Source organism: Lotus japonicus, chromosome 1, assembly GCF_012489685.1.
Source record: "Lotus japonicus ecotype B-129 chromosome 1, LjGifu_v1.2".
In the NCBI taxonomy this organism is placed as follows: Eukaryota; Viridiplantae; Streptophyta; class Magnoliopsida; order Fabales; family Fabaceae; genus Lotus; species Lotus japonicus.
The window spans coordinates 116,174,966-116,187,873 of NC_080041.1; the positions used below are offsets into that span (position 1 = coordinate 116,174,966).

The 12,908-nt window shown below is 34.1% G+C and overlaps 1 protein-coding gene and 1 non-coding gene across 2 annotated transcripts in view; both read left to right on the forward strand.

Moving 5' to 3' along the window:
- Positions 1–9,727, forward strand: part of LOC130720819 (uncharacterized) — a 10,629-nt gene extending 902 nt beyond the window's left edge. The window contains exons 2-5 of the mRNA XM_057571523.1: positions 6,681–6,759; positions 7,241–8,590; positions 8,696–8,795; positions 9,165–9,727. Of these exons, the coding sequence (XP_057427506.1) occupies positions 6,681–6,759; positions 7,241–8,590; positions 8,696–8,795; positions 9,165–9,727 (2,092 nt within the window). The remainder of the gene's footprint in view (positions 1–6,680; positions 6,760–7,240; positions 8,591–8,695; positions 8,796–9,164) is intronic.
- On the forward strand, positions 2,680–2,751 carry TRNAT-UGU (transfer RNA threonine (anticodon UGU)). Its single transcript has one exon. It is a non-coding gene; the product is annotated as a tRNA-Thr (tRNA).
- Positions 9,728–12,908: the final 3,181 nt, after the last annotated feature.

Consider the following 12,908-nt stretch of genomic DNA (forward strand, 5'->3'; position numbering starts at 1 on the left):
TTAAATTATATGAAAATGATTGTAGAGTAATTGTATAAATAATAATTATTAAATTATTTCTTCAATATAAATATAATAAAAAAAATTATTGTGTTTATACATCTAAATAGAGAGTATTAGATTTTTTTTATGCATTAAATTGCTTGTATTAGATTTCTCTTTATGCAAATAAATGTTATTACTGAAATTTAGTAATAAATTTTTTGGTTAATGATCAAATTAGTCTCTAGGTTTGTAAGCGAGTTTGATTTTATTCCCTCTAGGGAAATATTACGTTTTAGTGTCAGTCATTTTTACAATCACTGGCAGTTTTTAACTACTATATAATAGATCAAAAATCACATTTGAAAGTATGTTTTCAAATAATACACGCATGCGATATATTTAATAGTAAATATCTTTGTAAGAGACATTTATTTAATTTTAAAAACTATTTTTCTAGAGTGTTCATTAATAAATATTATCTACACTATTATTTAATTTAAATTATTCATATTTTCTACCTTTTTTTAAAGGAAAATGTTATAATGTCTTACAAACTGTTAGTAATGTTAGTAAATTAGTCATTCTCAGGGTTTGAACCATGGACCCTTCACATTTCATCTCACCCAACCCTTATGTCCCTAGCTCTTACCACTTGAGCTATCATTCGGGGACAAATATTTTCTACATATAAATATATTTCTTAATTTTTCTCTCAATTTATGATTGATTTTTTTTTTGGATAAGCCTCAATTTATGATTGATAGTTAATATTATAACTATTTTTAAAAATTACTTAATAAATTCTTCTTTTGTAGAAGAAACTGAAAAGTTGGCAATTGATAGTTAGTAAAGTTAATAACATAAAATATTCATCAATAATTTATTACTATCATTATTAAGAAAAATCACAAGTAAATTTAAAATTATTTTTTAAAATAACACGCAACATTATAGTTGATTTAAACAACATACAAAATCAATTCATATTTAAAAGTAAAATTCAAAATATATATTTACAAAAGCATTCAACCATTAACTAATTTCAATATATAATATGTTCAAGATATTAGTTTGTGATATTTTTGTATCTTTTATATTTTTTCAACCTTAGGTTGATAAAAAAATTCGAAAAGGAAAATTATCTATAAAGGGATCTCAAATCAGTACAATACATGCTAACTTAGAGTCTATCAAATAGAAAGCAAAATACATGCTAACCTTAGGTTGACAATTAATTGAAATGAAAATGAAAAAAAAAATCAATTAATCATTCCAGAGTAATGTAGAACTCAAGTCAAATATATATATATATTATATATATATATATATATTAGTTAATTTTTAAAATTCATCAACTCATGATTAATAATTGAAATTAAAATTATTATTTTAATTTTAACATATAATTATTTGGAATTTTTTACAATTAGTTATAAATGTTAAATTTATTTTTACTCTATATTTTAATTAATTTAAAGGTAGTCAATTTAAAATATTATTATTATTATTAAAAATTTGTACTCAAGTTATAATTGATAATTAAAATTTATCAATAATAAAAATTATTTTAAAATATGGAAAATTGAAAAGTTTAACAATTATTAATTAATATAATTAATAATAAAGTAGATGTAGTTTTTTTAGTTTTTTATTTAATTATCTAATGTATTTAATGCAAAGGTAAAGCAATCTATATAAAAGTTCAAGTGTGCTTTACATAGATGTATAGATTAATCCTAAAACTCAAGTGTGTTTTACACACACACACATATATATAGATAGATAGATAGAATATAGGTAGATTTAAAAGTATTTTATATAAATTAATTATTAATAAATATTATTTATTATTAATTTTAATTTTTAATATTTTTCAAATGCAAATATCAAGTCAATTTTAAGTTTATGAATATTGATATTTAATATAAATAGTTGAATAGTTTTTATTATATAAATGTTTTTCAGTTTTTAATATATTTAATATTTTTTTGTTATTTTTTAATGTATTTAATGTAAATGTGTTGGAGCTTTATGGTTTAATGCATTTAATACATGCAAAACCTCAAGTCTCCTTTACATATATATATAGATTCTCAACCAACAGACAAGTGAAGCTGAGCATACAACCGACCGATCTTGTCAAATAATATTGGGAAATACGAAACGAAACGTGAGAACAATGTAATATCCTTGATTTTATAGCTTTTTAATATCTTTTGAAACGCTTCTGGCCCGGGTTCGATCCTCTCTGAGATAAAAAAATAATACATTTGTGGTCAGGGACATTACCAGTGGCGGAGGCAGACTTCTGAAGAGGGTGGTGCTAAGTTTAAAGAGGGTGGTGTTGTACATGTATAATTTTAGTATTGATAAGGAAAAATAAATTATTTTGTAAACAAAAGTGGCCAAGTCACCCCTTGGTTCCGCCACTGGACATTACTATCGTATCCCGAGCCAGATTAGTCACATGAGACTCTTTCCCCGTGGAGACTGGTGACCAAAGGACCAAAAAAGAATTCATACTTTTCGTATTAGTAAGATATAGCGATTCTATGTAATATTTTCTCCAAACAACCAATTAAGTTTTGGCATAAAAAACGGAGTAAACAAAATTCCCAAATTATGTTTCCTCTGTTTAAATTAATTTGGTTTGATGGTTTATAATTTGATATATATAGTTTAAGTTCAACAAGGGCCCTTATAGCTCAGTGGTAGAGCGTCAGTCTTGTAAACTGAAGGTCCGTAGTTCGATCCTGCGTGAGGGCACTTTTTGATAATTTTTCCATTGATTTAAATTGTACTAAATGACTATTAGTTTTTTTTGAAATTATGACTATTAGTTAGTAATATTTTTTTTTGAAAGTTATTAATTATATCTCCTACTGTGAAGAAGAAGTGGAAGCGGAAGATGAACAAGCACAAGTACAAGAGGTTGAGGAGACAGGCATTGGTAAGCAGATTCAGAATTGGGTGCGTTTTTTTGGGGAGCAATAGGATCATATAATGCCTTGAACTTGATGAATCAATTTGTTATTGATATATTTTTTTATGTAAGAATCTTGTCTTGGCTCACTCTATGACTATTAGTTTGAAGTGGGAATGAACAAATAGAGGTTTCCTAGGTTCAAGTTTTGGATACTTGTTATGAATTTTTCTTTTGGTGCTTAGGGTCACCTATTATGGAAAAAACGTGGCTCTTATTGTTGACTTATGTTCTCACTAGAAGTCAGACACAAAGTTTTGGATTGCTCTTTGGTTGATATTTCCTTGTCACATGCAAGGGCTTGATGTATTTCATTACTCTTTGATTTGGAATAATGCAACACAATTAGGGTAATCAAGGAAAAGTCTTTTTTTATGGATGAAATTTATTATTTTTCTTTTCTTTTCACCATGCATTTACAAATTACATCTGATAAGGAGGATGATTGTGCTGATATCAGCCCTAGGATGGAAAGCATACACATATTTGAGAAACTAGTAGTACATTTCATAAGATTATTGATTGTTGTGAGGTCTCAGACTCTCAGATTTGAGTTCTTCACTTTTGGCTTATATTTAAGAAACTTGTATTGGTATGTATGGTGAGTGGAAAATATTTTTGAGTTCATTTGAGAAACTTGTTCTGAACTTTTACCTTTAAAATCACAAGAAGTCATACTTGGTTACAAAATAAGACTTCTTTGGTGAATGGTTATGAACTCTAATTTATGGGTTTGGTTGCTTGAATTAAATGCAAGCATGAAAGAAGTTTTTTTTATCAGCTTACTCTGTGATTTTATAGGTCTGTTTGTCCAGGATTGAAGAAATTTTGTTAAAGATGGATGAAAAGTTATTAGGACCTATGCATTGTCCCAAGGATTCAATGTAATATATATATAACATCTAGAATGGAATTACAGAGGAAAAGAGGTCTAGTCCTATCTTCTCCCTACCATGATCCACTTCTCTCTGCTCTTTTGATCCTCTGAGTGAGAAAATCTTCTTTCGATATGAAGTTATTTTCTGCTTCTAATTGTCACTTTTTAGTGTCAATTATAACCTGATGTTTGTTTCTATTCCTAAATTTTTCCAGGAAGCAATTACTTATCTAGGATAGTGACAAGTTATAACTGATGAGATGACAGACTTGGACTCCAATCACACATGGACTGTTGTTTGTTGATTCCTTCACTATCCAAACCTAGGAATCTATTGGAGACTAGTTGAAAAACTAAATTGCTTCCTGTTGACTTGACCATATATATGCTTCACCATCAGTGTGCAGAGTAGTTAATTTCTCATTTCTCTGTCTGATAGTCTGTGGGATTGCAATGATTTGAATCTTGAAATATGTTAAGGGTTATACCAGAAATTAAGGACATATAGACATTGTTGTTTATATAGATGTAGATTGAACCTATGTATTAACTTCACTTCTCTGAGGACTCTTGTCTTAAGGGTCAGGTTAAAAATGTTAACATAAAAATCACTCAGATATCTTCTCCCAAGATATAAAACTTTAGGTGAATGCACATGAATATAACATCTCTAATAGAACCAACTGTTTGATAGGTACTTGGGGTTAGCTTGTTAGCAATTAAGCCGTGTTAGTAGTTCGTTTGTTAGTTAGAGGGTTTATGTGGCATGTTGCCTATACATAAGAGGAAGTTAGAGTGAGTTTGGGGAAATTGAGTTAGGAAGAGGGTTTGGACTCTCTTGTATTTCTCTCTGATTCCCTAATTGTTGATTGGGGTTTGGGTGAATAACATGAGATTACTGGTTGGTTCCTTTGACTGTTTCAGGAATTGAAGTTTGGTATAGGCCCCATTAAACTCATTTGTGACAATCAAGACAAGAAGTCACACATTGCCTCCAATCAAGTCTTTTATGAGCGAACCTGATATGTAGAAATTGATTGACATTTCATTCCTAGGAAGTCTCTATACAGAAACCACTACATTTTTTAGTGTTAACAATATGAGGGTCACATACATACTTAACAAGTTAGGCACATGTAAAATGTGGGCGCCAGCTTGAGGGAAGGTTGATATTCCTTCTGAATAGTAGGTACCTTCTGTAAATAGAATGGGAAATAGATAATATGCTTGCTGTATTCACTTTAGTCGATATCTAAAACTAAAGGATTGAATTATTTATCCTGCATAATTCGTGAGGCTTAGAGAAGGCTCTCTCAAGTCATTCGCATTTGAAATAAATCAGATTCAATTCAAGTAATCTGTGAAACTCTAAGCTCCTAGCATGATTATATTTTATTGAAGAATGCTAATTGAAGCCAAATTTGATGAATTTTGTTTTGAAATGCTTGTCCTAACTAAATTCCATGTTAAGGAAATCCAGAGGATATCAGAATATTCCTGTATCTAAAATCTGAAGAATTTAAAGTAAAATATACTGGTAGCTTAACAAATATTAATCCATCATGATTCTAATCTAGTAAAAACACCATCTATGGACTTAATAAAAGAAACAATTTTTGTATCTCTTTGCTTTTCAACTATAGCTGTTCTCATGGGTGAAAAATGTAAAACCTAGTTTTTATTTATCCACAAGCTGTCATAAGACCAAGCTTTCTAGCATCACATGTAGTCTGCTTCAATAGCTAATGAGGCAGTTATCACTGTTGAATCAGCAACTGCCTGTGATGCCTATTGACTACTCTTTTTGTGTCAAGATTGCATCTTCTAGAATATGTACTTCTTGAGATTTCTAAAATAAGTTCTCAAATGCTGCCCCTGGTCGCCATTTGTTGGCTCAGGTTGTCTGTGCTTTCTCCTTCTGTAATGATTAGGAATTATTTCTAAACGAAATTATAGTCAATGGTGTCTGTTTTACTTTGACTACCTTTGCTAACTATAAGTCAAATTCCAAAAATTTATGAAGTGTACATGTCATAAAGGAATTTTCCTTTTTATCAAAAAGTTATTTTCTGTGAAGTAAATGGAGCCTAGGATATTGGATATCCATAGCTGTGGTTTCAGATACTATATTTTTAGACTTTGGATTAGGCCTAACTCTACCCCAAAAGGTATCTTAGTGAAGAGGGCTCTAATCTCTTTATAAGCACTTATTTAGTCATATCTCTAGTCAAGGTGAGAGTTCTCACCATATACAACTGCATTGGTTGAAATCTGTCACTGTCAACAGAATACATGTTCATGTCCTAGACTCCAGGTCATCTTAAAAGTTTAAAACCACGTTCAGATTTGTTTTTCCTTCTAGATGTTTGATGCTAGGCAAAAAGGAACTCTTGAGTCGAACTTGTGGCTAAAATCTAATCCTGTCTCTGCTACTATTTTGATTTTTGTTACATGTTAACCTCATTATTTGTTTAAACATGTCTTCTTTAATCTAGTAGGAATTATTCCTATTTGAATTTGAGTCTCCTTATAGTTTTTTTGTGCATTACTTTCTCTCATTAATTGTTTTGACGGTTTGAGTGCATGTATGGATATACGGTGGAAAACCACGTTAACCAAAAACAACTTTCCTTGACTTTTGCGATTGTTCACCATGATTTTGGCCTCACGGCCTCACCCTGTATCCAAACACGCACGAGTGTTTCTTGTAAACTGTAACATTTCAAAAATGTTTGTCATTCTGTTTGTTTCCTATTTGGCGGGTAGACGGTTAAATAAGTACTTATTTGACTTAAGAGCATATCCTCATGTCTTGTGTATGTCTTTTGGTTTTAGGGTGCAGCCATCTTTTTCTGTTGCCGTCCTAAGATGCTTCTGGAGTTCAAAGTATCTCACTGTCCAGTTTGTTGTACTGGTATTTTCCTTTACTGTATAGTCATTTTTTTATAGATCTGGAAGATTTCTTCTTTTGTCTTTTGCCATTAATTCCAAGAAATAATAATCCAAATGCTTAATTAATTTGACCCCATGCATTCTGGATTTGTCTGAGTGTATGCAGACGCCCATTACAGCAGCTGGGGTACCCTAGTTCTTCATAAAGGGGACAACATCTCTTGTGACTGACCTACTGTCAACAGACTGTGAAATAGAGCATTTAATGCTCTTAATTAGCAGTTATATTTTTGTTTGTATATAATTATGTTGTTTCCTGTTTGTACTTAGTTTATTTTAGGTAGTTTCTTATTTTCATTCATTCTCCCTAATTCTCTCTTTAGTCAAGGATTTCCTTCTTTGACTTTGATCAATCACATTATGTAATTCCCTCTATAAGAAGAGGAATCCCTGTACAGTTTTTCATATCAATAATATTACCAAATATTTCAACTTGGTATCAGAGCAAAGATCTCTGCGCATCTGATTTGCATCCATGGCTGACAGTTCCTCAGTCAGCGATGATCAGAATACGGAGGAGATTGTGGTTCCCAAAGTCTCGCAGCCTCCAAGGCAGGAGCAGCGTGTCCTGTTCGGCGAATCTCATTATGTGCCTCCAAGGCAGGAGCAACGAGTCCTGTTCGGTGACTCATTCTGTCCAAATCACCACTTTTCGACTCAATGGGTCGAACTATTTCCGGTGGTCCCAATCTGTCCAGTTGTATATTCGTGGCAGAGGAAAACTTGGGTATCTCACTGGTGAGAAACCCATGCCAGATATTGCTGATCCACAATATGCTGTTTGGGACGCTGAAAACTCCATGGTGATGACATGGCTGGTAAACTCCATGGAGGAGGACATTAGCAGCAATTACATGTGTTATTCCACAGCCAAAGAGCTATGGGATAGTGTCACGGAAATGTATTCAGATCTTGAGAACAAATCTCAGATCTATGAACTCACCTTGAAAGTCAGAGAAATTCGGCAGGGAGGTAATAACGTGACAAAATACTTCCACTCTTTGAAGCGAGTTTGGCAGGATCTAGATCTCTTCAACACTTACAAGTGGAACTCTGCAGAGGATGCCAAACACCATCGACAGACCGTGGAAGAAGGTAGAATATTTCAGTTTCTTGCTGGTCTGAATGAAGAGCTAGATGAAGTTCGTGGCAGAATCATTGGGAGAGCAACCTTACCTTCATTGGGTGAGGTCTTTGCTGAAGTTAGAAGAGAGGAAACTCGCAGAAGTGTGATGATGGGAAAGACCAAAACGGATGCACCTCCTTCTGAGACCAATGCTCTTGCTGTAGAAACTGCTGCCCTTAAGACTTCTACTAACCAGAAGAACTTCTCAAACCGCTGGTGTGATCACTGCAACAGACCCGGTCATACTCGGGAAAGTTGCTGGAAAATTATTGGGAGGCCAGCACATCTAAAGGGTGGCAAGTCAGGTCCTAAAAATAAAAAATCTTTCCCTACAGCTCATGAGGCAGAAAAGACTTCCTTGAAAAAGGAACAAGTTGAGGAACTCATAAGGTTGTTAAATTCTAATTTTTTATCTGGTACTCCTAGTGGTTCTGTGGCACAAACAGGTAATTTTTCTACCCCTAGCTCCCTTAATTGCACCTCAAATATTCATGCACCATGGATCATTGATTCAGGTGCTTCAGATCATATGACTAGCCTTTCTCCTTTATTTAAAACCTATTCTCCTTGTTCTGGAAATGGAAAAATTAGAATTGCAGATGGTTCTTTTTCCGCAATTGCAGGGAAGGGGAAGATTACCTTATCCAATAACATTGACTTAGGAAAAGTTTTACATGTGCCCAAACTATCTTGCAACCTTCTTTCTATTAGCAAAATCTGCAAAGATTCCAATTGCAGTGTGACATTCTTTAACACTCATTGTGTTTTTCAGGACCGGATTTCGGGGAAGATGATTGGCAGTGCTAAGATGAAAGATGGACTTTACTACTTTGAGGATACTTTCAGAAATAAAGCAGCTCAGGGTCTTTGTGGTATGAGTTGCACCTCTGTTAGGGACCAAATAATGCTCTGACATAACAGACTAGGGCACCCGAATTTTCAATATCTTAGGCATTTGTTTCCAGATTTATTCAAAAATGTTAATTGTTTTTCTCTTGAATGTGAAAGTTGTGTTCTTGCAAAAAATCAAAGAGCTCCTTATTATTCTCAACCTTATCATGCATCTAGACCTTTTTACTTAATCCATAGTGATGTTTGAGGGCCTTCAAAAATTACAACTCAATTTGGAAAAAGGTGGTTTGTAACCTTCATAAATGATCACACCCGGTTGTGTTGGGTCTACCTTATGCATGAAAAATCTGAAGTTCCTAATATATTTAAAAGTTTTTCACAAATGGTAGAAACTCAATTTGACACAAAGATCTCCATTTTGAGGAGTGATAATGGAACTGAGTACTTCAATCAAAATCTAAATGAGTTTCTGAAAAATAAAGGCATTCAGCATCAATCGACATGTCCAAATACTCCTCAACAAAATGGCACCGCTGAAAGAAAAAATAAACATCTCCTTGAAGTAGCTCGTGCCATTATGTTTGAGAGTAATGTTCCAAAGTATTTGTGGGGAGATGCTGTCCTAACAGCAGCCTATCTTATAAATAGAATGCCCACTCGTGTGTTGAATTATCGCACACCTTTGGAAAATTTCAAAACCATTTTTCCAGCATGTCGATTACATACTGATATGCCTTTAAAGGTGTTTGGTTGTACAGTTTTTATGCATAAACCTTCCACATCTCGGTCCAAACTAGACCCAAGGGCAGAAAAATGCATTTTTGTTGGTTATTCTCCAAACCAAAAAGGATATAGAGTCTTTAATCCTATCACAAAGAAGCTTTGTGTTAGCATGGATGTTACCTTTCTTGAACATCAACCTTTTTTTCAAAAAAATTCCCTTCAGGGGTAGAATAATAATGTGAGTGAAGACAATTTTTTGCATGAACCGCTGCCCATTCCTATTGTACACACAGAGAATACAAATTTTATTGATGAATGCAACAAGGAAGAACATGTGGAAACAAATTCTGAAATTTCTAAAGGAAATCTTATGCCAGACTTAGGTGGAGCCCAAACAGAGAAAGAAATACCACAGTCAAAAAAGGAGTTCCATGTTTATACTCGGAAGTATCCTAAAAGGACCAAAGGCCAATCCATCATCTCTGCACCAAGCCAACCAGAAATCCCGGAAGAAGGCCAAGTAAGAATACCACAAGAAATTCGAGGTAACATTGACATTTTCACTTCTACTATTGAATTACCCATAGCTATTAGGAAAGGAACCAGAACCTGCACCCAAAAATCAGAAAAATCTAGCACAAACCATCCCATTTCCCAATATGTTTCCTACCAAAATCTTTCCCCGAATCACAAAGTTTTTACCTCTAAAATAACAGATCTGTTTGTGCCTAGAAACATTGAGGAAGCACTAGATGATCCCAATTGGAATTTAGCAGTCTTAGAAGAGTTGAGTGCACTGAAAAAGAATGAAACTTGGGAAATAACATACCTGCCACGTGACAAAAAACAGGTGGGTTGTAAGTGGGTATTTACCATTAAGTGCAAGGCTGATGGAAGTGTAGAGAGGTACAAGGCGAGATTGGTGGCAAAAGGGTTCACTCAAACTTATGGAGTAGACTATCAAGAGACATTTGCTCCAGTTGCTAAACTTAACTCTGTTCGAATTCTTATATCCCTTGCTGCAAGTTACAACTGGCCTTTACATCAATTGGATGTAAAGAATGCTTTCCTGAATGGGGAGTTAGAGGAAGAAGTGTTTATGAGTCTTCCCCCCCGGATTTGAAGAAGAACTTGGAAGAAATAAGGTGTGTAGACTAAAGAAGTCATTATATGGGCTGAAGCAATCTCCAAGAGCATGGTTTGAGAGGTTTGGAACAGTGGTAAAAGGGCTTGGATATATCCAAAGCCAAGCTGATCACACATTGTTCTATAAACATTCAGCAGATAATAAGGTTGCTATCTTGATTGTATATGTTGATGATATTATTCTGACAGGTGATGATAGCTTGGAACTCAAAAATCTGAGGGAGAAACTTGCTAAAGTTTTTGAAATCAAGGAACTTGGCCCATTGAAATACTTCCTTGGAATTGAGTTTGCAAGATCAAAGGAAGGTATCTTTATGAACCAACGAAAGTATATTCTGGATCTTTTAAAAGAAACAAGATTACTTGGATGCAAAGCTGTAGAAACACCCATGTAGCCCAACTTAAAGCTGCAACCAGCTGAAACAGAAAATATGGTGGACAAAGGAAGGTATCAGCGACTAGTGGGAAGGCTAATATACCTATCTCACACCCGTCCAGACATTGCCTTTTCTGTAAGCATGGTAAGCCAGTTTATGCATGCACCAGGTCATGAACACTTGGAGGCAGTTTTCAGAATCTTAAGATACTTGAAGGGATCACCTGGGAAGGGGCTTCTTTATAAAAACCGTGGGCACCTTCAGGTAGAAGCCTACACTGATGCAGACTGGGCAGGGAGTGTGACAGACCGAAGATCAACATCAGGCTATTGCACCTTTATTGGAGGAAACTTGGTTAGTTGGAGAAGTAAAAAACAAACCGTTGTAGCAAGGAGTAGTGCAAAAGCTGAATTTAGAGCAGTTGCTCATGGAATTTGTGAGGCATTATGGGTGGAAAAGCTTCTACAGGAATTAAAGGTTTTCAATTCTCCTCCAATAAAGCTTTATTGTGACAACAAGTCTGCAATATCTATTGCACACAACCCGGTCCTACATGATAGGACCAAGCATGTCGAAGTTGATAAACACTTCATCAGAGAGAAGATAGAAAGTGGGCAGATTTGTATTACATATGTTCCCACTGCAGAGCAATCGGCAGACATCCTAACCAAAGGATTACCCAAGAAATCCTTTGACAACATAACTAGCAAGTTGTCTATGGAGGATATCTTTAGGCCAGCTTGAGGGGGAGTGTCAACAGACTGTGAAATAAAGCATTTAATGCTCTTAATTAGCAGTTATATTTTTGTTTGTATATAATTATGTTGTTTCTTGTTTGTACTTAGTTTATTTTAGGTAGTTTCTTATTTTCATTCATTCTCCCTAATTCTCTCTTTAGTCAAGGATTTTCTTCTTTGACTTTGATCAATCACATTATGTAATTCCCTCTATAAGAAGAGGAATCCCTGTACAGTTTTTCATATCAATAATATTACCAAATATTTCAACTCCTACCAACTACAAAATTTCTTAGTCCCTTACACAAAGAAAAACTTGATCTTAGTATTGCACATGTTTATTGTTCCTCCTGTTCCATTTACTTGGAGCACTAGCACTTTGATGATGCATCATCAATTCTAATGCTGAAGAAGACACATTTCAGGTCTTTTATTATTACCAATGTTTCTGAAATTGGACTATTGCTTAAATTAATGAAAGCAAGGTTTACAGTTTACTCGGTCTACAGTAAATAAATATATATGCTTTAGTTTACATATTATATACACTTAATTATATGTATTTTAATATTACTAGCAAGCGTGTAGATCAACTGACACAGAGTTGTTCTAGCTTAAGCAAATGTCTTAAGTTTGAGTCCTTGTACATGCAGTTGCGTTAATGCTTGGTAGGGACTAGGAAGAGCGTTTTTTTGCCCATGAAGGTCCTACCCAGCTCGAACATAAATCGATATGTGTGGTTTAAAATTACTTGTTATTTTATTTGTTTCATCTCCTTATGTGGAGATTTACATGGCCTTAACCATTCAAAAATGCAATAGTAGTGATATAAGGCCAGCAAAGTTGAACAGGAAATTATGCAGACATGAGACATGTCTCATCATCCCCCATCACGCCAACTAGAAGATAGAGCTGAGTTGAGTGCATCCCAGCACATCTCGTAATTTGTTCATTTACCGGACCCACAGCAAACCAAACATCCCTTGATCATGTCCTCCTAGGCTTCAATCAGTTATTATTCTCTGACTTAAATTAGTTTGTTGCATGGTCCTTTTCTACCAGCAACATTAGTGTTTGTCTTCTAAGATTGATTCCAACCTTTGTCCCTGAATTCTGGCCTGGTCCACTCATTGATTGATTACTTTTCTTT